The sequence below is a fragment of the Scyliorhinus torazame genome, chromosome 5 (assembly GCF_047496885.1).
Source record: "Scyliorhinus torazame isolate Kashiwa2021f chromosome 5, sScyTor2.1, whole genome shotgun sequence".
NCBI lineage: Eukaryota > Metazoa > Chordata > Chondrichthyes > Carcharhiniformes > Scyliorhinidae > Scyliorhinus > Scyliorhinus torazame.
In genome coordinates, this window is record NC_092711.1 from 203,209,038 (window position 1) to 203,234,614 (window position 25,577).

General features: G+C 46.6%; 1 protein-coding gene across 6 annotated transcripts in view; it reads right to left on the reverse strand.

Moving 5' to 3' along the window:
• The window catches only part of LOC140420895 (diacylglycerol kinase eta), a 335,531-nt gene that overhangs the window by 125,663 nt on the left and 184,291 nt on the right, over positions 1 to 25,577 (reverse strand). For all 6 annotated transcript variants that reach the window (XM_072505015.1, XM_072505018.1, XM_072505017.1 and 3 more), the window contains exons 3-7: positions 25,150 to 25,230; positions 12,921 to 13,025; positions 11,424 to 11,556; positions 9,082 to 9,188; positions 8,154 to 8,279 (exon numbers count right to left, since the gene is read on the reverse strand). In XM_072505015.1, coding sequence (XP_072361116.1) covers positions 8,154 to 8,279; positions 9,082 to 9,188; positions 11,424 to 11,556; positions 12,921 to 13,025; positions 25,150 to 25,230 — 552 coding nt within the window. The remainder of the gene's footprint in view (positions 1 to 8,153; positions 8,280 to 9,081; positions 9,189 to 11,423; positions 11,557 to 12,920; positions 13,026 to 25,149; positions 25,231 to 25,577) is intronic.

Consider the following 25,577-nt stretch of genomic DNA (forward strand, 5'->3'; position numbering starts at 1 on the left):
GCTATACCTGTACTGGGAGTGTTTGGTGGGACAGTGTGGAGGGCATTTTATTTTATATCTAACCCTGTGCTGTACCTGTACTGGGAGTGTTTGATGGGACAGAGTGGAGGGCATTTTATTTTATATCTAACCCCGTGCTGTACCTGTCCTGGGAGTGTTTGATGGGAAAAGTTTTGCGGGTGCTTTACTCTGTATCCAACCCCAGTGGTGGTAAACTGGACTCTGCAGGTTGTATTATACAAACAGGCCATGCTCCTTAAGATTGGAAAGGTGCTGCTTTTGGATGAAGAGTTTAATCTTTCATCGCAGTCCAATCCGCTGTTCTTTGCGAGTTCCTTGGAATTTGATTGCACTGAAGGAGTGTATGTGCTGAGCACTACACCTTGCTAATGACATCAGCATGAGGATTCAAGGAGAAAAAGCTACCACATGCTTCCAGTAGTAATGTAGTGATTGAATTGGTTCAGCCCCTGTATTTCCAATGCTTCTTAAATGTTCACTAAAATGAATGCCAGACCTAAATGAAATTATTTTTCTGGCATCTTCTGTCAGACATAATAAGATTGATGTCTCTGTCCCAATTGGAGCCTGATCAAGGTGTGAGGGGAACAGAGAAGCAGTGACTGGTGCCATCTCAAAGATGGCTGGCTGACCAGTCCCCCGGGTGTCACCTTGGGTGGTACTCAAATGCTGGACTGAGACTTTTGGGCACCATACATCAGGAAGGATTACATTAGTGTCGGAGGGTGTGCTGCACAGATTCATCAGCATTATATCAGGTCAAAAGGTTAAATTATAATGGTATTAACTTGGCTTGTATGCCCCTATGGAGGATTGCGCGGTGCCCTGATCGAGCTATTTAATATATTAAAATGGTTTAATACAGTGAAATAATTTTCTGTCGTGAGGGAGTCTTGGTCAAGGGGATATATTCTTAAAATTAGAGCTGGACTTTTCAGGAGCGCATTAGAGTAGCATTCTTTCCATAACAGGTGATGGAAATCTGAAAACTCTTCCCCCAAATAAATGTGGATGGTGGGAGAGTTTGAGCTTTCTGCGATTGGTAAGAGTTAGGGTTGGGTTCCGGTGCCGAGCAACATGGAACTAAGTTGGACAAATGGGGTTGAGGTCGAGGTCAGCCATGATCTATCTCACTGAATGATGAAGGAGACTGATTTCTGGTGGGTGGCTGGGGTAATCCTATGCAGATAAATTATCAGGCAAATTGCAAGGCTTCAACATCGTAACTTGACATCTACACCTTACTCACTCACTGCCTTGACTCCTGCTGGTATTGAATGCACACAAAACTAATAAACACCCCTTCCCAAACTCACGCATGAAGTGCAGGCACCTCCATTAATCCATTCTTTAGAAGAGGATTGATGAACTGGTAATGAGAGAGAGCAGACCTTTTTATATGTGGCAGTGAATGGGCTAAGATACACCAGGCTAGCAGGTCAGAGCACGTCTGCCAGTTTGAGATTGATAATCCTTACAGATTTGGTGATAGTAACCACAATTCGGTTACGTTTACTTCAGCAATGGAAAGGGATAGTATCTCCCGTAGGGCAAGAGTTATAGCTGGGGGAAAGGCAATTATGATGCGATGAGGCAAGACTTAGGATGCATAGGATGGGGAAGGAACCTGCAGGGGATGGGCACAATTGAAATGTGGAGCTTGTTCAAGGAACAGCTACTACGAGTCCTTGATAAGTATGTACCTGTCAGGCAGGGAGGAAGTGGTCAAGCGAGGGACCGTCGTTTACCAAAGTAGTTGAATCACTTGTCAAGAGGAAGAAGGAGGCTTATGTAAAGATGAGACATGAAGGTTCAGTTCGGGCGCTCGATAGTTACAAGTTAGCTAGGAAGGACAAAAAGAGAGAGCTAAGGAGAGCCAGGAGGGGACATGAGAAGCCTTTGGCAGGTAGGATCAAGGATAACCCGAAAGCTTTCTATAGGTATGTCAGGAATAAAAGAATGATTAGGGTAAGAGTAGGGCCAGTCAAGGACAACAGTGGGAAGCTGTGGAGCCCGACGAGATAGGTGTTAAAATGAATATTTTCCATCAGTATTCACACAGGAAAAAGGCAATGTTGTCGAGGAGAATACTGAGAATACTGAGATACAGGCTACTAGACTAGAAGGGCTTGAGGTTCATAAGGAGGAGGTGTTAGCAATTCTGGAAAGTATGAAAATAGATAAGTCCCCTGGGTAGGATGGGATTTATCCTAGGATTCTCTGGGAAGCTAGGGAGGAGATTGCTGAGCCTGTGACTTTGATCTTTATATCGTCATTGTCTACAGGAATAGTGCCAGAAGACTGGAGGATAGCAAATGTTGTCCCCTTGTTCAAGAAGGGGAGTAGAGACAACCCCGGTAACTATAGACCAGTGAGCCTTACTTCTGTTGTGAAAAAAGTCTTGGAAAGGTTTATAAGAGATAGGATTTATAATCATCTAGAAAGGAATAATTTGATTAGGGATAGTCAACACGGTTTTGTGAAGGTAGGTCGTGCCTCACAAACCTTATTGAGTTCTTTGAGAAGGTGACCAAACAGGTGGACGAGGGTAAAACAGTTGATGTGGTGTATATGGATTTCAGTAAAGCGTTTGATAAGGTTCCCCACGGTAGGCTACTGCAGAAAATATGGAGGCATGGGATTCAGGGTGATTTAGCAGTTTGGATCAGAAATTGGCTAGCTGTAAGAAGACAAAGGGTGGTGGTTGATGGGAAATGTTCAGCCTGGAGTTCAGTTACTAGTGGTGTACCACAAGGATCTGCTTTGGGGCCACTGCTGTTTGTCATTTTTATAAATGACCTGGAGGAGGGCGTAGAAGGATGGGTGAGTAAATTTGCAGATGACACTACAGTCGGTGGAGTTGTGGACAGTGCGGAAGGATGTTGCAGGTTACAGAGGGACATAGATAAGCTGCAGAGCTGGGCTGAGAGGTGGCAAATGGAGTTTAATGCAGAAAAGAGTGAGGTGATTCATTTTGGAAGGAGTAAGTGACTTAATTGAGGCATACAAGATGATCAGAGGATTAGATAGGGTGGACAGTGAGAGCCTTTTTCCTCGGATGGTGATGGCTAGCACGAGGGGACATAGCTTTAAATTGAGGGGAAATAGATATCGGACAGATATCAGAGGTAGGTTCTTTACTCAAAGAGTAGTAAGGGCATAGAATGCCCTGCCTGCAACAGTAGTGGACTCACCAACATTAAGGGCATTTAAATGGTCATTGGATAGACATATGGACGATAAGGGAATAGTGTAGATGGGCTTTAGAGTGGTTTCACAGGTCGGCGCAACATCAAGGGCCGAAGGGTCTGTACGGCGCTGTAATGTTCTATGTTCTAAATGTTCTATGCTCACAAGGTTGAAAGTTTAAGGCAGGGGAGAGAGGGAAACTGGGGGAAATAGTGTTGTGGAACAGGGAGAACAAGGAAACTTGGGAATGGCGATCTGGTGAGAGGAGATTGAATGAGGGAGCATGGAGAGAGAGGGAGACTGAAGAACAGGGATCAAAGGATTGGAGTTGGGTGGTGGGAGATGGAGACTGGGGTGAGGGGGAGAGGGAGATTGCGGAACGGTGGCAGGGGAATTGTGAATCGGGTGAGACTGGGGAACTGTGGCGGGGGAGTCTTGGAGAATGGGATCAGTAGATTGGGGTGGTCAGGACTCTGCAGTTTTCTCCAAAGTCGGGAGTAGCAGCAACAAGGTGCTGCTGGAGAGCAGTACTGAGAGGGCAGCAGCCAAGGTGAGTGAAGGTTGGAGTCCTCGCCGTGAGCCTTCAGCGACCTGTGGAGATCAAATTCAGGAAAAGCAAAATCATACTGGCCACGATTCTCTCAAGAAAGTTCTAAAAGTGATTTTCGGCGGGAAATGAGGTGCAATTCCCGCTGGGTGGTTTGGCACAATCCAGATTGCAATCCACCACACTTAGAAATGTTTTTGGAAGCTGAGGTGAACGGCAGCGTAAATTAGGTGCATGGTACCTGAAGGTGCCGGTTGCTCAAACAGATCTCAGACTATCACTCTGGGCCCCTCCCCCCCTCACCGCCATACCGCACTTCTCGCCAGCATTTGGCACCACCCCAAGTCACTGGTACCAGCGATCCCCCCCCCTCCCCAGGTGAGCGACACCCCGCTATGAGGCTGTCAAATGTCCCCTTCATACCCCCCCCCCCATTCAGGCCCCACCCCTTCAGACCCCACCCCCTTCAGGCCCGACCCCTCGGCAGTGCCAACTTGACAGTGCCAACTTGACAGTGCCAAACTGTTTGGCATTGACAGGGTTCCATGTTTGCTCTGGCAGGATGGCAGATCACCCAAGGGCTAAAATGACCTCCAAGCTCCCCGGCATAGTCAACACGTTCGGTCTCTGTCTGTCGAGACCGGTGATTTCAGTCGGCTTCACATTGCAACGGCGGTTGCGAGAATCGCAGGAGCTGGGAAAATTTGGCTCAAAACAGATCTTGCAAATTCAAATAATGATTTAAATATGCTAATCACATCAGCTGGAGTGGGCCGGGAGTATCGGAGACTGTAGCGGGCCACTTCAAAATTCTCCCGATATAGCTGGATTTGCGCCAGTGCGCCAGAGAATCGTCCCACTGACTCATGTTAGTGCCTCACACTAATTGTTTGTCCAGTTTACAGAAGCAATGCCAAAAGTGGGAGCTTCAGCTGATTTTCTTTCCCTGTCTCATTCAGGAAGAGTGAGGCAAATTTTATTGGGCTATTGTCATGGTTGGCATTTATTGCCATTCCTCATCCAACTCAATGGTTAATTTTAGTGGACAGTTCTTCATCAATCACATTGCTGGGCCTGGAATTACATGTAAGCCAGACTGGGTCGGATGAGAGATATCCTTCCCTAAAGGATATGGGTGAACCAGCTGGGGTTTTACAACAACCTGGCAGTTTCTCGGGGGAGAATTTATGCCTGCTGGATGAACTCTTGCCCGACCCAAGAGCGCATAAAATAGAACATGGTGACATTGGCCGCGTATCCCAACATCATCGTGCGTTCACGTGATATTTCGGTTGGCAGGCGCAGGCACAGACTGGCAGCGTCCCCGCTGGCAATTACGTTGCTTACTGAGAGGTTTAAATCCCCAACTGACCAAGGATCTACGTGTCCCGTCTGACTTCAAGCTCGGCGCACAGAAAACACCAATCATTTTTTTTTTTTTACTTTTTGGATTCAAAGGCGGGATAAAAGGGGAATCGAGCAAATGCTGGATGAGGAGCTGGGAGTTTCAGGGAGTAAGTTCCGATGGTGTTTTGGGTTTTTTGAGAGAGTGTTTTTTGTGTCGGGCTCAATGCAGTGTGGAGCTCTCAGAAACAATGCTGTCCTCCTGCTGACCACTGGGTCCCCCCCCCCCTTCCACCTGATGTGTCTCACAGTGCTGGTCATTCAGCAGCCTCTACATGCCGCGGCGGGCTGCCACTGGACACGGCACCCACCGCTCCCCCGGCCTCGCCAACCCCGCTGGCCCAATGTGACCGGAGTGGCCAGCATAATATTGCAATTCTTTTTTTTAAATAAATTTTAATTTTTCTTTTCAATTAAGGGGCAATTTAGTGTGACCAATCCACTTACCCTGCACATCTTTGGGTTGTGATGGTGAGACCCACGCAGATACGGGGAGAATGTGTAAACTCCATATGGACAGTGACGCAGGGCCGGGTTAGAACCCGAGTCCTCAGCACCGTGAGGCAGCTGTGCTAACCACTGAACCACCATGCCGCCCGTAATATTGCAATTCTGAACTGTTCTCGAGGAGGACCAAGAATCGCGGCCGCTTCTGATTTCACCCACCAAACGCACACATCGCCCGGGATTCTCCGCCGGCAGGATTCTCCCGGGGGTTTCCCGACGGCGTGGGGTTGCCCCACAATGGGAAACCTCATTGACCGGCTGGTGAAACGGAGAAACCCGCTGGCCGGTCGGGCCAGAAATGTGGCACGGCGGGGCGGAGAATCACAGCCATCATGCGTGAAATTTTGTCCATTACTGAGACAAGCTTTTTATTTTAAATGTATTTAATGAACTGAATTTAAATTCTCCAGCTGCAGTGAAGAGATTTGAACTCATGTTTCTGGATCATTAGACCAGGCCCGAGGATGATTAGTTCAGTAACATAACGACTATGTTATCATATCCACATAATTATACAGCTCCTGCTGCTACACAGACTGAGAGCCATGATCTGAGAACCGGCTGTGTATCCAGCCCGGTTTGGGTGACAATTAAACATTTTTCTGAGTCAGGGACCAGCTGGCCCATTTCAGTTCAATCCACACGATTCTCTGACTCTTTATCCTGCTTTTCTCAAAAGGCAAGTGCATCAAACTGAATGCTGCGGATGCAACTCAACCTGTTGGACATGGGTATGGTGTATCATATGAGTGGAACAGAGAGAGAAACATCAGGAGGGTTGGATCACACAGGCCTATAAAAGATTCCTCAACCAACATCACTGAAAACAGATCGTCTCAGTGCTGTTTATGAGAATTTACTGTTTATGAAAACTTTCTGTGCACTAATTGGCTGTATCGAGGATATCCTGAATGAAGTGACACCCACATACACACTCACATACTCACTCACACTCGCTCACTCACATGTACACGCTCACACACACACACACTCACTCACACTTACACTCACACACACTCACTGATACACATACTCACTCGTCCACACTCACATTAGCACACTCACGCACATACACTCACCGCACACACACACATTCATACTTAGACTCATACACACACATTTACACACCCACACACACATACTCACATATACGCACAGTCACAGTCTCACACACACACATGCACACACTCACGCACAGACATGTTCACTCACTCACACACATACACACACACACACACACACACAGACTCACACACAGGCACACATGTACACACATTTACACACACATCCATACACATACACACACTCACATATACATACTCACACACAGAAGCACACGCATACACACATCACACACATTTCACTCAGACTCACATGCATTCACACACACACATCTGGTCAGGCTCACACACATACAAGCACACACATACAGACATATACACACACATACACTCTCTTCTCAGCAGTCACACACACACGCTCACACACTCGTGCACACTCACCCTCGCAGACTCACATACACGCACGCACAGGGGGCTGGTTCAGCTCAGTGGGCTAGACAGCTGGTTTATGTTGCAGAACAAGGCCAGCAATGCGGGTTCAATTCGCGTACCAGCTGAGAATTCTGAATTCTCCCTCTGTGTACCTGAACAGGCGCCGAATGTGGCGACTAGGGGCTTTTCACAGTAACTTCATTGCAGTGTTAATGTAAGCCTACTTGTGACAATAAAAACAAACAAACACATACACGCGTACACACGCACACACGTGCAGACACACACATTGTATTCACATACATGTACTCACCACTCACACACCCACAGGTAAACACACACCCATGCACACATACACACATGTTCACATCACTTGCACACCCACATGCAGAGACACATACTTATGCTCAGACACATTCAAACACTTGCACACAGACACACATCTGCTCACAGACAAACATACACATTCATACACTCATGCACACAGACATGTGCACAGACACATGAACAGACATGCACACACACACATATGCACACGGTCTCAAACACTCATGCAGAGCCACACGTGTACACACAGTTGCATAGACACATAAATGTACACACACAGACATAGGCACATTCACACACACACTCATGCAAACACACACATACACACATATGCCTGGACACACGCACATGCATCGATACACAGACACTCACAAACAAGCACACATAAATACACACAAACATAAACACACACAGATAACCACAGACACACACACTCACACCCACTCTCACAGATTCCCAGCGAGATGAAAGTCTATCCAGAGTATGTCTGTTTACTCTATACACATTGTCATTTGGATAAATTGCCACTTTAAAAGCTCAGGCTCAATCATTGTAATTACATTTTTCAAAAAAAATCAGGGTTAATCATAAACGAGAAAGCCTATATTATTAAAAATGCCCACACAATGTCCTCTTAAAGCATCAGAACAAGATGAAACTCTTACAATTGCCTTGCACCAAAGACACCTCCAGTCTTGCAGCCTCCGCACACTCCCACAGGCTTTGTCACACACAGCACATCGAGCACTGACGGGCAGGTTCCCCTCCAGCCACTGGTGAGGCATGGCAACCTGCAACAGAGGAGATGCTGCAGTGAGTTCATGGGCACCATAGTTGGAGGAGCCTTAATCAACCCAGCGCACATCCCCTGCATTAACTAATAACAATGAATAATAAGTGACAGGAACATTAGCAGGGCCGGTAATCAACACATCAACAGATGTTACAGCTCTATTGCAGCCCATTAGTCCCCTCCACATTCTCTCAGCTCCTTGTTAATTTGTCTATTGATATTGATGTCAGTGGAATCTCCTTATGTTTATAAGTTTTGAAGTCAATGTGGAAGTTTCTGCAGTCTGGGGGGTGGGGGGAGTTTTACCCTCTGGATGTTTTCTCTATTTCTCTCCATCTCTGCTCATCTTGGCCAGTGTTTCACCTCCAGCTGAGATGTGTGGCCGGGTCTGCCTCTCCGTCAGTAGCACTCTGGGTTGTGTGGTCGTGGCTGGGGTTCGTACTGGGGGCATCTGTGGCCACACAGTAACCACGTGGAAAATGGTCCGAGGAGCAGAATGAAAGTGATGTGGTTTGAATGGAAGGGAGGAACGGTTTGATCGGCAAGCTGAGGTAGATCGAAAATGGGAAGGTCCGGGCAGCAGTGATCAAAGCGTGCACAGAGCAAAGATAATCTGTAATAGAGAGAGAGTCAAGGTGAGAGGGGGGTCAGCAATCAGCTGAAATGCGTCTTCGATTGTCATATCTTTTTTGCTGATGTGCCATTTAAAAAAACGTGAGTCTATTTTTAGTAAGCAGACCCTCCTCCTCATCCATTCTTTTTTTTAAACTCTTCAATAATAAGCTCTCGATTGCACTTACCCCTTCATCATCTTCAATTATGTCATTTCCTACAGAGGCCAGTGTGGTCCATTTGCAGTTGTTGATTGCTCTGACAGCACATCGCTTATGAGCTTTAAACTTACACACTGTCAGTTAAAAAGAAGCACTCGTCAGTGTGAACTCTCCAAAACCCCAGACTCAACAAATAATCAGCCGAACAGTTTCATTCAAGGGGAGATTATTGAGAAGCATGGCCCAGGGGTTTGACATACACTGAGCTGACACTCAGGGTCTGAGGTGACACTGTCTGGAGTGACACTTGGTCCGAGGTGACGCTCGGCCTCAGGGTCTGAGGTGACTCTGGAGTGACACTTGGTCCGAGGTGACACTCGGCCTGAGGGTCTGAGGTGACACTCAGTCTGAGGCTACACTCGGCCTGAGGGTCTGAGTCCGAGGTGATATTCGGCCTGAGGTGACTCTCGGTCCGAGGTGACACTCAGCCTGAGGGTCTGAGGTGACACTCAGTCTCAGGGTCTGAAGCCACATTCGGTCTGAAGCGACTCTCGGTCTGAGGGTCTGAGGTGACAGTTGGTCTGAGGGACTGAAGCCACACTCAATCTGAAGTGACACTCCTTCAGAGGGTCTGAGGTGACACTCAGTCTGAAGCAGCATTAAATTGATATATGGACGGTTTTCGCAGTGTCACCAGCACTCGCTCATGGCCATCAATCAGTTTGGCCTCAACAGTCAACCTTGACTCTACAATAACAACTAATACTGACATAGTGGTTTGAAAATAATAAAATGCCCAAAGGCATTTCACATGAGATTTCTAATGCCATATGTATCAAATTGCATGAAAAGATATTAAGGAAGCTGAATACGAGTACCATACACAGATACCAGCTCTGTTCGGACCACACTCTGGGAAACATGATTACAGAACTTCCTGCCTCCAACCAACTCACACCCGCTCCCACCCCCATGCTAATCACTGCTGGGTCAATATGGCGGCTGTAACACCCACAATCCTCTGCACTCCATCTATCCATTTTGACAGTCGCTAGGGCCACATTATAACCCTATCATTCAGTTGTTAGATTTTTTTTAATTATTCTTTCATGGGATGTGGACATCAATGGCTGGGCCAGCGTTGGTTGCCCATCCCTAATTGCCCTTGAACTGAGTGGCTTGCTGGGCCACTAAATTTAAATTCCACCCCTGCAACAAATACTGGGGAGGGTGGTGCCGCGGGTAGAGACCCTCCCTCTGAGCCAGAAGCTCCTGGCTTCAATCCCACTCCACTGGTCAACAAAGGTGGATCCAAAACATGGTCAAATATTGTTGGAAAGTGTGGCAGGTGAGGGAAAGATTCCTTTTCAGCCATGTGATGGAAACAAATTGGAGCCTTCTCTCTCAGCAGTTCCAGATTACCACCATTTTAAAACTATTCATGCTTTCTCAGCTGCCACAGTGTTTTCTGATGTTGATGCGTCAATAATTAAGGCAATTCAATTCTTAATGCTGAAAATACATTTTTGCCCTGGTCCCAACCCCAACTCCTTCCCCCACCCCTGCCCCCTCTCTGGTGCTGGACTTGGTAGAAACCAGGGGCGGGATTCTCCAACCACACGCCGGGTCGGAGAATCGCCGGGGCCTGGAGTGAATCCCGCCCCGCCGTGTCGCGAAATCTCCGCCACCAGAGATTCGGCGGGGGTGGGAATCGCGCCGCGCCGGTCGGCGAGCCCACCCCCGCCGATTCTCCGGCCCACAATGGGCCGAAGTCCTGCTGCTGGAATGCCTGTCCCGCCAGCGTGGATTAAACCACCTTTTGAACGGCGGGACAAGGCGGCGCGGGCAGACTCCGGGGTCCTGGGAGGGGGGGGCGGGGGGCGATCTGGCCCCGGGGGGTGTCCCCACGGTGGCCTGGCCCGCGATCGGGGCCCACCGATCGGCGGGCGGGCCTGTGCCTTGGGGGCACTCTTTTTCTTCCGCCTTCGCCATGGTCTTCACTATGGCAGAGGTGGAAGAGACCCCCTCCCCTGCGCATGCGCAGGGATGACGTCAGCAGACGCTGACGCTCCCACGCATGCGTCGCCCGGCGAAGACCTTTCGGCCCCGGCTGGCGTGACGCCAAAGGCCTTTCCCGTCAGCCGGCAGAGTGCAAACCACTCTGGCGCGGGCCTAGCCCCTCAAGGTGAGGGCTTGGCCCCTAAAGGTGCAGAGACTTCCGCACCTTTGGGGCGGCCCGACGGCGGAGTGTTTCCCGCCATTCCATCACGCTGAGACCCCCCACCCCGCCGGGTAGGGGAGAATCCCGCCCTTTAATTTTTTGCAAAATGACGCAATCTTACAGCAATGTCCCAGTGAATCGCACTTACCTTCACAAGAGAGCCCATGGGAGGTCATTCCTGAGAGGGCCTCGCGGCACACATTGCAGAAGGTGGGTCGGGCGTGGGATGTCGCGTACCAGTTATGCATCCCTGAGAAATGCTCCATGTTCAGCTGATTTGCCTGAGGAAGATGTAATGGCAAATGAGCAAAGTTTGAATCTCAAAAGGAGGCCGTCAAACGGAAAGATGGAAAATGCACAATCGAACACCAGGTGAAACAAAAGTAATCACAAGCGCCTGGCACTGCCCTACACATGGTGAGTGACCTGGTAACTGAGAGACATCGCTTGGTGTGTGAAAGACACTCACTCTGTTTCACATGGCTGGTTTTGAAACATAAATGAGCATTCCATCATCCACCCTTATTCCTTCCACAGGCTCTCTCCTAATATGGACTTTTCCCACCCATTTAGATTGCTTCCACAGCTTATGTATGCTCTCTCCTATAATTAAATAGAGCCCACACATTTAATCAGCTTCGACAGTCTACGTTCACTCTGTCTATCATCAACTCTATCCCATACATATTTCATCTCATTTCCACAGCTCAAGAGCATTTTACTCGATTATAGACATGGATACAGTCACAGAAACAAACCCAGATGCATAGAGTACCATCATTGCAGAAGGAAGCCATTTAGCCCATCGAGGCTGCACCAACCCTCTGAAAGAGGATTTTACCCAGCCCTTACCACCCTATCCTCGTAACCTTGTGCATTGATCATGGCCAGTCCACCTAACCTGCACATCTTTGGACGAGAGAGAAACCCCGGAGAGCCTGGAGGAAACCGTCGTAGACAGGGGGAGAAAGTGCAAACTCCACACAGGCAGGCACACAAGGCTGGAATCGAATCCAGGTCCCTGGACCTGTGAGGCAGCAGTGTTAACCTGTGTCACCGTGCCGCCCTCTGAAACTACTATTCTGAAACTATTTGCTGTGCCTGCCCTAAGTTTAGTGATATCATGGTTGTGTTGTAGTTCACCGACTGACTATTAGGAGTCTCATTAGTATGCAGGTGAATGTTAGAGACAGGTGACCTCAGATTGACTAGGGAGCTGGGAGAGAGTTGCTTGTGCATGATCATACTATTATTCATCTGTTGTTTTGTATATTGTTGACCCACAGTTAATGTTAATAAATTGTTTATAGCTTTAGCTACAAGTGTTCTTGTAATGTAAATCAGGCCATCCGACAAGGACATTACATTAAGAGACTTTGACAGGACAGTGAAGACAGTGGGCTGGATTCTCCAGTCCCCCAGCCAAGTGAGGCAGCAATGCTAACCACTGTGCCACTGTGTCAGACACACACATGCACATAAACACGTACACTCACATACATGCACGCATATACACACGTGAACACACACACGCCCCATGGGGTTAGAAAAAGCAGATTGAAATCAAGGTTGCAATGTTTCAGGCATGGCACCAGATGCCAGTTCTGACAGAGTGTGAAGAAAATTGACACTTCCATTTCCTTACCTCATAATTCTCCAGTTTTTGAACCGATTTCAGCGCAGTGATCCAGTCTTCCATCTCTTTTCTATTCTCCGCACACAGGATTAATTTCCTGAAAGGGGTTATTACCTGAAAGGAATACTCAGCTTAGAATAAAGAATCCCTTTTTTCTGAAGCAGCTGACTGTTAGCCCTGGGTATCTCTGTCCCGCTACACCAAGAGTTAGAAGCAGTTAAACTTGGTGTCACAGCAAACAGGAACAGGTTCATCTCAAAAGACTCCATATGGAACAAGCAAATGGTTAAACAAAATTATAACAAATGGTGGTCATTACACAGAATGGAGTTTTCTGCAATTAATTTCCGAGGTTCAAGAAGGATCCAGAGAACTGATGAGGCTCAGAGTCATCGTACGATGTGAAACAATCGAGTGGGAACACAACTGGAATACAGCGGTTGGTGAGGTTAGATTGGAAAACTGAGAAGCTAAGGAAAATAAATGAAGTGAATTATCTTCGACGTTAGGTGAAGGGCAACTTGATTAGGCCAGCAATGGACAGTTGCTGCAAATCCGATTGACTGATCATCATTTAGAATATGGAACATAGAACATACAGTGCAGAAGGAGGCCATTCGGCCCATCGAGTCTGCACCGACCCATTTAAGTCCTCACTTCGACCCTATCCCCATAACCCAATAACCCCTCCTAACCTATTTGGACACTAAGGGCCATTTAGCATTGCCTACAAGTCTTATTGAATCCTTTGAGGAGGTGACCAAGCATGTGGATGAAGGTAAAGCAGTGGATGTAGTGTACATGGATTTTAGTAAGGCATTTGATAAGGTTCCCCATGGTAGGCTTCTGCAGAAAGTAAGGAGGCATGGGATAGTGGGAAATTTGGCCAGTTGGATAACGAACTGGCTAAGCGATAGAAGTCAGAGAGTGGTGGTGGATGGCAAATATTCAGCCTGGATCCCAGTTACCAGTGGCGTACCGCAGGGATCAGTTCTGGGTCCTCTGCTGTTTGTGATTTTCATTAATGACTTGGATGAGGGAGTTGAAGGGTGGGTCAGTAAATTTGCAGACGATACGAAGATTGGTGGAGTTGTGGATAGTAAGGAGGGCTGTTGTCGGCTGCAAAGAGACATAGATAGGATGCAGAGCTGGGCTGAGAAGTGGCAGATGGAGTTTAACCCTGAAAAGTGTGAGGTTACCCATTTTGGAAGGACAAATATGAATGCGGAATACAGGGTTAACGGTAGAGTTCTTGGCAATGTGGAGGAGCAGAGCGATCTTGGGGTCTATGTTCATACATCTTTGAAAGTTGCCACTCAAGTGGATAGAGCTGTGAAGAAGGCCGATGGTGTGCTCACGTTCATTAACAGAGGGATTGAATTTAAGAGCCATGAGGTGATGATGCAGCTGTACAAAATTTTGGTAAGGCCACATTTGGAGTACTGTGTACAGTTCTGGTCGCCTCATTTTAGGAAGGATGTGGAAGCTTTGGAAAAGGTGCAAAGAAGATTTACCAGAATGTTGCCTGGAATGGAGAGTAGGTCTTACGAGGAAAGGTTGAGGGTGCTAGGCCTTTTCTCATTAGAACGTAGAAGGATGAGGGGCAACTTGATAGAGGTTTATAAGATGATCGGGGAATAGATAGAGTAGACAGTCAGAGACTTTTTCCCCGGGTGGAACAAACCATTACAAGGGGACATAAATTTAAGGTGAAAGGTGGAAGATATAGGAGGGATATCAGAGGTAGGTTCTTTACCCAGCGAGTAGTTGGGGCATGGAATGCACTGCCTGTGGAAGTAGTTGAGTCGGAAACATCAGGGACCTTCAAGCAGCTATTGGATAGGTACATGGATTACGGTAGAATGATATAGTGTAAATTTATTTGTTCTTAAGGGCAGCACGTTAGCATTGTGGATAGCACATTTGCTTCACAGCTCCAGGGTCCCAGGTTCGATTCCGGCTTGGATCGCTGTCTGTGCGGAGTCTGCACATCCTCCCCGTGTCTGCGTGGGTTTCCTCCGGGTGCTCCGGTTTCCTCCCACAGTCCAAAGATGTGCAGGTTAGGTGGATTGGCCATGATAAATTGCCCTTAGTGTCCAAAATTGCCCTTGGTGTTGGGTGGAGGTGTTGAGTTTGGGTAGGGTGCTCTTTCCAAGAGCCGGTGCAGACACAAAGGGCCGAAGGGCCTCCTTCGGCACTGTAAATTCAATGATAATCTATGATTAATCTAGGACAAAGGTTCGGCACAACATCGTGGGCCGAAGGGCCTGTTCTGTGCTGTAGTTTCTATGTTCTATGTATCCACCTAACCGTCACCTAACGTATGCGAGAGGAGAGAAAGCCGGGACATTGAAAACAGCGCGAGAGGAGAGTGAGCCGGGACATTGAAAACAGCGCGAGTGGAGAGAAAGCCGGGACAGCGAAAACAGCGCGAGAGGAGAGAGTGCCGGGAGATTTAAAAAAGCGCGGGAGATTTAAAAAGCGCGGGTGCTGCGAGTCAGAGCGGAGATTTGAAAAGATCGCGGCCTAGTTTCGGGAGCCGTTCAGAGGAGGAGGAGCAGTCTCTGTCAGAGAGAGAACCTGAGAACATCTAAGGCACTCAGAAGGTAAGAAGGTAAGTAAGTGATTTTTACTCATTTTTACTTTTATACCTTTTTCAAATTGTGTGTGTGGGGGGGAAACTGAAGTGACATGACAGAAAAGCTGTGAGCTGAGTGGCTGGTTGGGAATCTACACTAAATTTAAAAAAAATTAAGCATTGGTAACTAATTAAACATAATTACTTAATTATAATTTAGAGGGATATCTAAGCCAGAGATCGGAGAGTACTATATTTAGCTTTCGCATTTATATTAGAAATCTAGTGCTAGGAAACAGATATATAAAAAAAAATTTTAAACTTTTAATTTTAATTAATTGACGCAATGTCAGTTAGAGGGGTGCAGTGCTCTGACTGTGAGATGTGGCAGGTCCGGGAGACTTCCAGCGTCCCGGATGGCTTCATCTGCATAAAATGCACCCAACTGGAGCTCCTCACAGATCGTATGGTTCGGTTGGAGCAGCAATTGGATGCACTTAGGAGCATGCAGGTGGAAGCGTCATAGATCTCAGTTATATAAATGTGGTCACACGCAAGGTGCAGGCAGAGAAATGGGTGACCACCAGAAAGGGCAGGCAGTCAGTGCAGGAATCCCCTGTGGTTGTCCCCCTCTCAAGCAGGTATACCCCTTTGGATACTGTTGGGGGGGATAGCCTATCAGGGGAAAACAGCAGCAGCCAGAGAAGTGGCACCACGGCTGGCTCTGATGTTCAGAAGGTAGGGTCAAAGCGCAGAAGAGCAATAGTAATAGGGGACTCTATAGTCAGGGGCAGTTAGGTGCTTCTGTGGACGTGAAAGAGACTCCAGGATGGTATGTTGCCTCCCTGGTGCCAGGGTCCAGGATGTCTCCGAACGGGTAGAGGGCATCCTGAAGGGGGAGGGCAAACAGGCAGAGGTCGTTGTACATATTGGTACTAACGACATAGGCAGGAAGGGGCATGAGGTCCTGCAGCAGGAGTTCAGGGAGCTAGGCAGAAATTTAAAAGACAGGACCTCTAGGGTTGTAATCTCAGGATTACTCCCTGTGCCACGTGCCAGTGAGGCTAGAAATAGGAAGATAGAGCAGCTAAACACGTGGCTAAACAGCTGGTGTAGGAGGGCGGGTATCCGTTATCTGGACCACTGGGAGCTCTTCCGGGCCACGTGTGACCTATATAAGAAGGACGGGTTGCATCTAAACTGGAGAGGCATAAATATCCTGGCTGCGAGGTTTACTAGTGTCACACGGGAGGGTTTAAACTAGTATGGCAGGGGGGTGGGCACGGGAGCAAAGGTCAGAAGTTGAGAGCATTGAGGGAGAACTAGGGAATAGGGACAGTGGGGCTCTGAGGCAGAGCAGACAGGGAGAAGTTGCTGAACACAGCGGGTCTGGTGGCCTGAAGTGCATATGTTTTAATGCAAGAAGTATTACGGGTAAGGCAGATGAACTTAGAGCTTGGATTAGTACTTGGAACTATGATGTTGTTGCCATTACAGAGACCTGGTTGAGGGAAGGGCAGGATTGGCAGCTAAACGTTCCAGGATTTTGATGTTTCAGGCGGGATAGAGGGGGATGTAAAAGGGGTGGCGGAGTTGCGCTACTGGTTAGGGAGAATATCACAGCTGTACTGCGGGAGGACACCTCAGAGGGCAGTGAGGCTATATGGGTAGAGATCAGGAATAAGAAGGGTGCAGTCACAATGTTGGGGGTTTACTATAGGCCTCCCAACAGCCAGCGGGAGATAGAGGAGCTGATAGGTAGACAGGTTTTGTAAAAGAGTAAAAACCACAGGGCTGTGGTGATGGGAGACTCAACTTCCCCAATATTGACTGGTACTCACTGAGTGCCAGGGGCTTAGATGGGGCGGAGTTTGTAAGGAGCATCCAGGAGGGCTTCTTAAAACAATATGTAGACAGTCCAACTAGGGAAGGGGCGGTACTGGACCTGGTATTGGGGAATGAGCCTGGCCAGGTGGTAGATGTTTCAGGAGGGGAGCATTTCGGGAACAGTGACCACAATTCAGTAAGTTTTAAAGTGCTGGTGGACAAGGATAAGAGTGGTCCTAGGATGAATGTGCTAAATTGGGGGAAGGCTAATTATAACAATATTAGGCGGGAACTGAAGAACATAGATTGGGGGCGGATGTTTGAGGGCAAATCAACATCTGACATGTGGGAGGCTTTCAAGTGTCAGTTGAAAGGAATTCAGGACCGGCATGTTCCTGTGAGGAAGAAGGATAAATACGGCAATTTTCGGGAACCTTGGATAATGAGAGATATTGTAGGCCTCGTCAAAAAGAAAAAGGAGGCATTTGTCAGGGCTAAAAGGCTGGGAACAGACGAAGCCTGTGTGGAATATAAGGAAAGTAGGAAGGAACTTAAGCAAGGAGTCAGGAGGGCTAGAAGGGGTCACGAAAGGTCATTGGCAAATAGGGTTAAGGAAAGTCCCAAGGCTTTTTACACGTACATAAAAAGCAAGAGGGTAGCCAGGGAAAGGGTTGACCCACTGAAGGATAGGCAAGGGAATCTATGTGTGGAGCCAGAGGAAATGGGCGAGGTACTAAATGAATACTTTGCATCAGTATTCACCAAAGAGAAGAAATTGGTAGATGTTGAGTCTGGAGAAGGGTGTGTAGATAGCCTGGGTCACATTGAGATCCAAAAAGACGAAGTGTTGGGTGTCTTAAAAAAATATTAAGGTAGATAAGTCCCCAGGGCCTGATGGGATCTACCCCAGAATACTGAAGGGGGCTGGAGAGGAAATTGCTCAGGCCTTGACAGAAATCTTTGGATCCTCACTGTCTTCTGGTGATGTCCGGAGGACTGGAGATTAGCCAATGTTGTTCCTCTGTTTAAGAAGGGTAGCAAGGATAATCCAGGGAACTACAGGCCGGTGAGCCTTACTTCAGTGGTAGGGAAATTACTGGAGAGAATTCTTCGAGACAGGATCTACTCCCATTTGGAAGCAAATGGACGTATTAGTGAGAGGCAGCATGGTTTTGTGAAGGGGAGGTCGTGTCTCACTAACTTGATAGAGTTTTTCGAGGAGGTCACTAAGATGATTGATGCAGGTAGGGCAGTGGATGTTGTCTATATGGACTTCAGTAAGGCCTTTGACAAGGTCCCTCATGGTAGACTAGTACAAAAGGTGAAGTGACACGGGATCAAGGGTTAGCTGGCAAGGTGGATCCAGAACTGGCTAGTCACAAAAGGCAGAGAGTAGCAATGGAAGGATGCTTTTCTAATTGGAGAGCTGTGACCAGTGGTGTTCCACAGGGATCAGTGCTGGGACCTTTGCTGTTTGTAGTATATATAAATGATTTGGAGGAAAATGTAACTGCTCTGATTAGTAAGTTTGCAGACGACACAAAGGTTGGTGGAATTGCGGATAGCGATGAGGACTGTCAGAGGATACAGCAGGATTTAGATTGTTTGGAGACTTGAGCGGAGAGATGGCAGATGGAGTTTAATCCGGACAAATGTGAGGTGATGCATTTTGGAAGGTCTAATGCAGGTAGGGAAATTACAGTGAATGGTAGAACCCTCAAGAGTATTGAAAGTCAAAGATATCTAGGAGTACAGGTCCACAGGTCACTGAAAGGGGCAACACAGGTGGAGAAGGTAGTCAAGAAGGCACACGGCATGCTTGCCTTCATTGGCCGGGGCATTGAGTATAAGAATTGGCAAGTCATGTTGCAGCTGTATAGAACCTTAGTTAGGCCACACTTGGGGTATAGTGTTCAATTCTGGTCGCCACACTACCAGAAGGATGTGGAGGCTTTAGAGAGGGTGCAGAAGAGATTTACCAGAATGTTGCCTGGTATGGAGGGCATTAGCTATGAGGAGCAGTTGAATAAACTCGGTTTGTTCTCACTGGAACGAAGGAGGTTGAGGGGCGACCTGATAGAGGTCTACAAAATTATGAGGGGCATAGACAGAGTGGATAGTCAGAGGCTTTTCTCCAGGGTAGAGGGGTCAATTACTAGGGGGCATAGGTTTAAGGTGAGAGGGGCAAGGTTTAGAGTAGATGTACAAGGCAAGTTTTTTACGCAGAGGGTAGTGGGTGCCTGGAACTCACTACCGGAGGAGGTGGTGGAAGCAAGGACGATAGTGACATTTAAGGGGCATCTTGACAAATACATGAATAGGATGGGAATAGAGGGATATGGACCCAGGAAGTGTAGAAGATTGTAGTTTAGTCGGACAGCATGGTCGGCACGGGCTTGGAGGGCCAAAGGGCCTGTTCCTGTGCTGTACATTTCTTTGTTCTTTGTGTGTTTTGTGTATGTCTGTGAAAGCGAGATGGTATTGTGTGCGTAAGTGAGAGAGACTGTGTGTTTTTTGTGTGTGTGTGTGTGTGTACGATTGTGCATATGTGAAAGGACATGTGTTGTGTGTATATATGTGCGTAAGCAAAATGGTGCGTGTGCTGCTGGGTGTGCGTAAGCGAGAGGGTGCGTGTTGTGTGTGTCCATGAGCAAGAGGGAGTGTGTGCGCGCAACATTTTATTGAAATTCAAATCTCTTGATGTGCCAAACCTTGGGCGGGATTTTCCCAGCCCTGGGCCGGGCCGGAGAATCCCTGCGACCGGGTCACGTCGCCCTGACGGCGGCAAGCGATTCATCGCAGGTTAGAGAATCAGCGGCGGCATGGTTGATGCGGCGCTGGTCGTGGGCCGCTCCACGCACCCCCCCCCCCCCCCCCCCCCCCCCCCCCGTGATTCTCCGGCCCGGATGGTCGTAAGAAAAAGACCGAGTCCTGTCAGCACCGTTCTAACCTGCCCTGAGCCGGCGGGACCTTGCCGTTTAAGGGTCAGGTGGCGGCCTGGGGGGGGTGGGGGGGGGGGAGGGGGCATCCGATGTGGCCTGGCCCGCGATCGGGACCCACTTTTCCGTGGGCCGGCCTCTCTGGCTGGGGCCCTCCTTTCCTCCGCGCTGGCCCCTGTAACCCTGCGCCATGTTGCATCGGGGCCGGCACGTTGAAGGAGGCCACTGTTCATGCGCGCATTGGCGCCACTACGCATGTGCGCGTTGGTGCCGGCGCCACTGCACATGGGTGGATCCCACGGTGCACAGTTCGCGCCGGAATCGGCAGCTGGAGCGGCTTGAAACGCTCCAGCTCTATAGGGGCCAGAATTAGTCCTGGCAGCGGCCCGTTCACGCCGTTGTAAAACGCGACGGCGTTTTCGACGGCGTGGACACTCTGCCGCGGATTAGTGATTCCTGCCCCTTATCTTTTTAAAATTTGCTCATCAGCCCCTGGAGTGAGACGAAAATTGACCCCTCATACAAAAAGGTTTGACAAGCCTGGCCTAGAGGGTATGTGCCAGACGTTTACTGTCATGCGAGAGTACCCTTTAAGAAATAGGTGTTTAAGAAATGTACCTTTAAGAAATGGAGCTGCTCATGTTACTGGAGTGATGTCAGAGTGTGGGTGGAGCTGAGCTCCACTTCTGCTTTTTTTTTAGTTTCAGTTTGAGAAGAGCTTGGGTATGTCTGTGTTTCAGGGAGCTGCATCTGAATTCTGCCATGCAAAGACTATCTTAATCATTTGCTGAATTCAGAATTATAAATGATTTCAGTATTGAATGTAAACCCTAATGTGCTCCTGTTTAGAGGTGTGTTAAGTTTTTGGATGTTAAAAGAACGGCATACAATTACTTAGTGTTTTATTCTTTGCGGGGTGTATTTGATTTACTGGTTGCTAAGATGTTCACTGTTTCTTTTAGAAAGGTTAACTTGAGTTCACAGAATAAACATTGTTTCGTTTAAAAAAATACTTTTCCATTTATGCTGAACCACACCTGTAGAGTGGGCCGTGTGCTCCCCATACCACAATCTATTAAAAGTTGTGTGGTCGGGTGAACTTCATGATACACTTTGGGATTCTCTAAACCCTGGCCCATAACAATTGGGGGCTCGAAGGGGATAAAATTCTATCTGTTGGATTATGTTAGTGAACTTTAGGACAATGAGGGCTGAGCATATTGTGGTTGCTTTTCAGGTGTGGTATTTTCGTTTAAGTGGGGGGTGTGTTGTGGACAATGGCTCTTTCAGAGGCTCTGAAGTTTTTGGGGGTGGAGACGGTCACATGCAGTACCTTACGGACAGAGACTAAAAGTAGACTGTTAGATTTGGCAAAAACATTGCAGTTAACATTACCTGACAAAATGCGAAAAGATTAGGTAACTATGGCGGTCGCTAAGCATTTAAAGTTGCCTGAGATACAGTCTGACTCATTAGAAATGGCAAAGATCCAGTTGCCGATTAAGCAACTTGAACATGAGAAAAAATTAAAGCAGCTTGAATATGAACGAGAGAGAGAGGAAAAAGAAAAGGAGAGAAGAAAGCAGAATAGAAAGAATAGCCCTAGCAGAACAAAAAGAACGAGAAAGGGAGATACAGATCAGGGAAAAAGACAAAGAGAGTTTGAACTTCAGAAAATGGCCATGAAACATGACAGTCAGGTAAAATTGGCAGACGTAAAGGGAAACGTACAGTTGGATGATAGTGATGAGAATAGTGAGAAAGAGTGTCAAAGTCAAAGGCTTGGTGGGGATCTATTTAAATATATCCAAGCATTGCCAAGGTTTGACGAGAAGGAAGTGGAAGCCTTTTTTATTTCATTTGAGAAAGTAGCTAAACAAATGAAATGGCCACAGGACATGTGGGTATTACTGATTCAAACAAAGCTGGTAGATAGAGCTGGTGAAGTGTTTGCATCACTACTGGAGGAGGTATCTGGGACATATGAGGAGGTGGACAAATCCATCTTAGGTGCATATGAGCTAGTGCCTGAAGCCTACAGATGAAGGTTTAGAAATTTAAGGAAAGAATTTGGACAAACATACATGGAGTTTGAAAGGCTCAAACAGAGTCATTTTGATAGGTGGATAAGGGCTTTAAAAATAGACCAAACGTATGAAGTTCTCAGAGAAATTATAATTTTGGAGCAGTTAAAAAATTCAATTCCTGCTGTAATTAGAACTCATGTGGAAGAACAGAGGGTTAAAACTGTGCGATTAGCATCAGAAATGGCAGATGATTATGAATTAGTTCATGAATCAAAGCTTGGTTTCCGACATCAGTTTCAGCTAGTGAGCGATAGAAACTGGGGACATGAGAAATACTCAAGTGGTAAAGGTGATCTGATGGGAGATAATAAGGCGGGTGTCCCTCAGATTTTTTTAAAAATCCAGGAGAGTGGAAAATAAATGAAAAGTTTCAAATGTTTTCACTGTAATAAACTAGGCCATGTAAAGTCACAGTGTTGATGGTTGAAGAAAAGCACTGGGAAGGCTGATGTGGTAAAACAGGATAAGACAGTGGGGTTTGAAATCCAAAGTGAAGCGAAGGAAGTGCAAAAGATTGTACAGCCTGATCAAGAGGTGATTGATAAGAAGGTGCCAGATGTCTTTAAAGAATTTTCTTGTGTGGGTAAAGTTTACTCATGTGTATCTGGAGGAGCAGGTAAAGAAGTCACAATTTTAAGAGATACGGGAGCTAATCAATCTTTAAAGGTAAGAGATGAGGAGTATTGTAGTTTGGGAAGAATGTTGCCAGAAAAGGTGGTAATATGTGGAATTCAGGGTGAGAGGAGTAGCATTCCATTATATAAGGTAAGGTTGGAAAGTCCAGTGAAGAGTGGTGAAGGGGTAGAAGGAGTAATAGAGAAATTATCTTGTCCAGGAATACAGTTTATCTTGGGTAATGATATAGCTGGATCGCACGTGGGAGTGATGCCTACTGGGTTGGTAAGCCAGTGGAAAATCAGACAACTGAAGTGTTGAAGGACGAATATCCTGGGATTTTCCCGGATTGTGTAGTAACAAGGTCGCAAAGTCACAGGTTAAGACAAGAGGAGAAATCAAAGAGTGAAGATGACGTTGAAGTGCAATTTTCAGAAACGTTTTTGATGAGATGGTTGAAAAAGAACAAGAACAGGTGGAGGATGAGGCGGATATTTTTAGTTCAGGAAAATTGGCGAAGTTACAACAAAAAGATCTAGAAATAAAACGGATGTATCAGAAATCATACACGGAACAGGAATTTGAATGTATACCAGAGTGTCATTACCGTAAAAGTGATGTCTTGATGAGAAAATCGAGACCTTTACATATGCTGGCGGATAAAAAGTGGGCAGAAGTTCATCAAGTAGTATTGCTGGTAGGGTATAGAAAGGAGGTGTTGTGAGTTGCACATGAGGTACCAGTGGGAGGTCATTTGGGGACAAGGAAAACTCAAGCTAAAATCCAGAAACATTTTTATTGGCCTGGACTACACAAAGATGTAGTTAAATTTTGTCAATCATGTCACACTTGTCAAGTGATAGGGAAGCTTCAAGCAGTGATAAAACAGTGCCCTTAATACCCATTCCAGCGTTTGAGGAACCTTTTGCAAGGGTCCTATTGATTGCTTAGGACTGCTTCCGAAAACAAAAAGTGGGAATCAATATCTTTTGACTATAATGGATGTGTCTACTAGATTTCCAGAGGCCATTCCAGTACGTAATATTACAGCCAAAAAGATTGTGGAGGAGTTACTTAAATTCTTTACTGGGTATGGACTGCCCACAGAAATTAAATTGGATCAAGGATCAAATTTTACCTCAAAGTTATTCAAAGAAGTTATGGATAGCTTAGGAATAAAACAATTTAAATCAACTGTGTCCCATCCAGAATCGCAGGGAGCTTTAGAAAGATGGCATCAGACATTAAAGACGATGTTGAGGGCGTATTGTCACGATTATTCAGATGATTGGGATAAAGGAATTCCATTCTTACTGTTTGCAATTAGGGATGCTCCTAATGAGTCAACAAAATTTAGTCCTTTTGAACTAATTTTTGGTCATGAGGTAAGACTACCACTTAAATTGATTAAGGAAAAATTGATTGAAAAATCAGATTGAAAGGAAATTAAGTGAGGTGAATTATGTGGTAAAAACATTTACCTTTAAGAAATGGAGCTGCTCATTTTACTGGAGTGATGTCAGAGCGTGGGTGGAGCTGAGCTCCACTTCTGCTTTTCTTTAGTTTCAGTTTGGAGAAGAGCTTGGGTGTGTCTGCGTTTCAGGGAGCTGCATCTGAAGTCTGCCATCCAAAGACTATCTTAATCATTTGGCGAATTCAGAATTATAAATGATTTCAGTGTTGAATGTAAACCCTAATGTGCTCCTGTTTAGAGGTTTGTTAAGTTTTTGGATGTTAAAAGAACAGCATACAGATTACATCATGTTTTATTCTTTGGGGTGTGTATTTGATTTACTAGTTGCTAAGATGTTCACTGTTTGTTTTAGAAAGGTTAACTTGAGTTCATAGAATAAACATTGTTTTGTTTTAAAAACCACTGGGCCATTTTCTGCTGTACCATACCTGTAGAGGAAGCCGTGTGCTCCCCATACCACAATCTATTAAAAGTTGTGGGTCAGGTGAACTCCATGATACACTTTGGGATTCTCTAAACACTGGACCATAACATTACATAGACATGACACACAGAAATTCTGAATCATTCTGGCAGCTGTAAGGTGATTTGACTGTTGGAAAAAGATTTTTTTTCAGAAAGAGATTGACAGAAACTTTGATGTACATCCCTGAAGATTACAAATATTTGACAGTACAGCTCAAGGGAGAGGTCAAGCCAAGAAAAAGCAGCAACTTACGGTAAAACTGTTGTTAATGTTTTTTGTGCTGGTCTCAGCGACACTGACATTGGACAGATCCACCTCATCAAATATTAAGGACTGGAATGAGAGAAAAAAGTGATAATCAGAGTGCAGGTTGTACCAGGTACAGCACTCGGGGTAGAGGTGAATCAGACTGTAGGCTAAATCAGAATAAAGGCTACATCGAAATACCGGCTACATCGGAATACAGGCTAAATCAGAAAACAGGCTATATCGGAATACAGGCTAAATCAGAATACCGGCCACATCAGAATGCAGGCTACATCGGAATGCAGGCTACATCGGAATACAGGCCATATTGGAATACAGGCCATACTGGAATGCAGGCCATATTGGAATGTAGGGTGAGCCAGAAGCAGGAATCTGAAAACATAGAATTGTGGGGAATGATATTGTCAGGAATG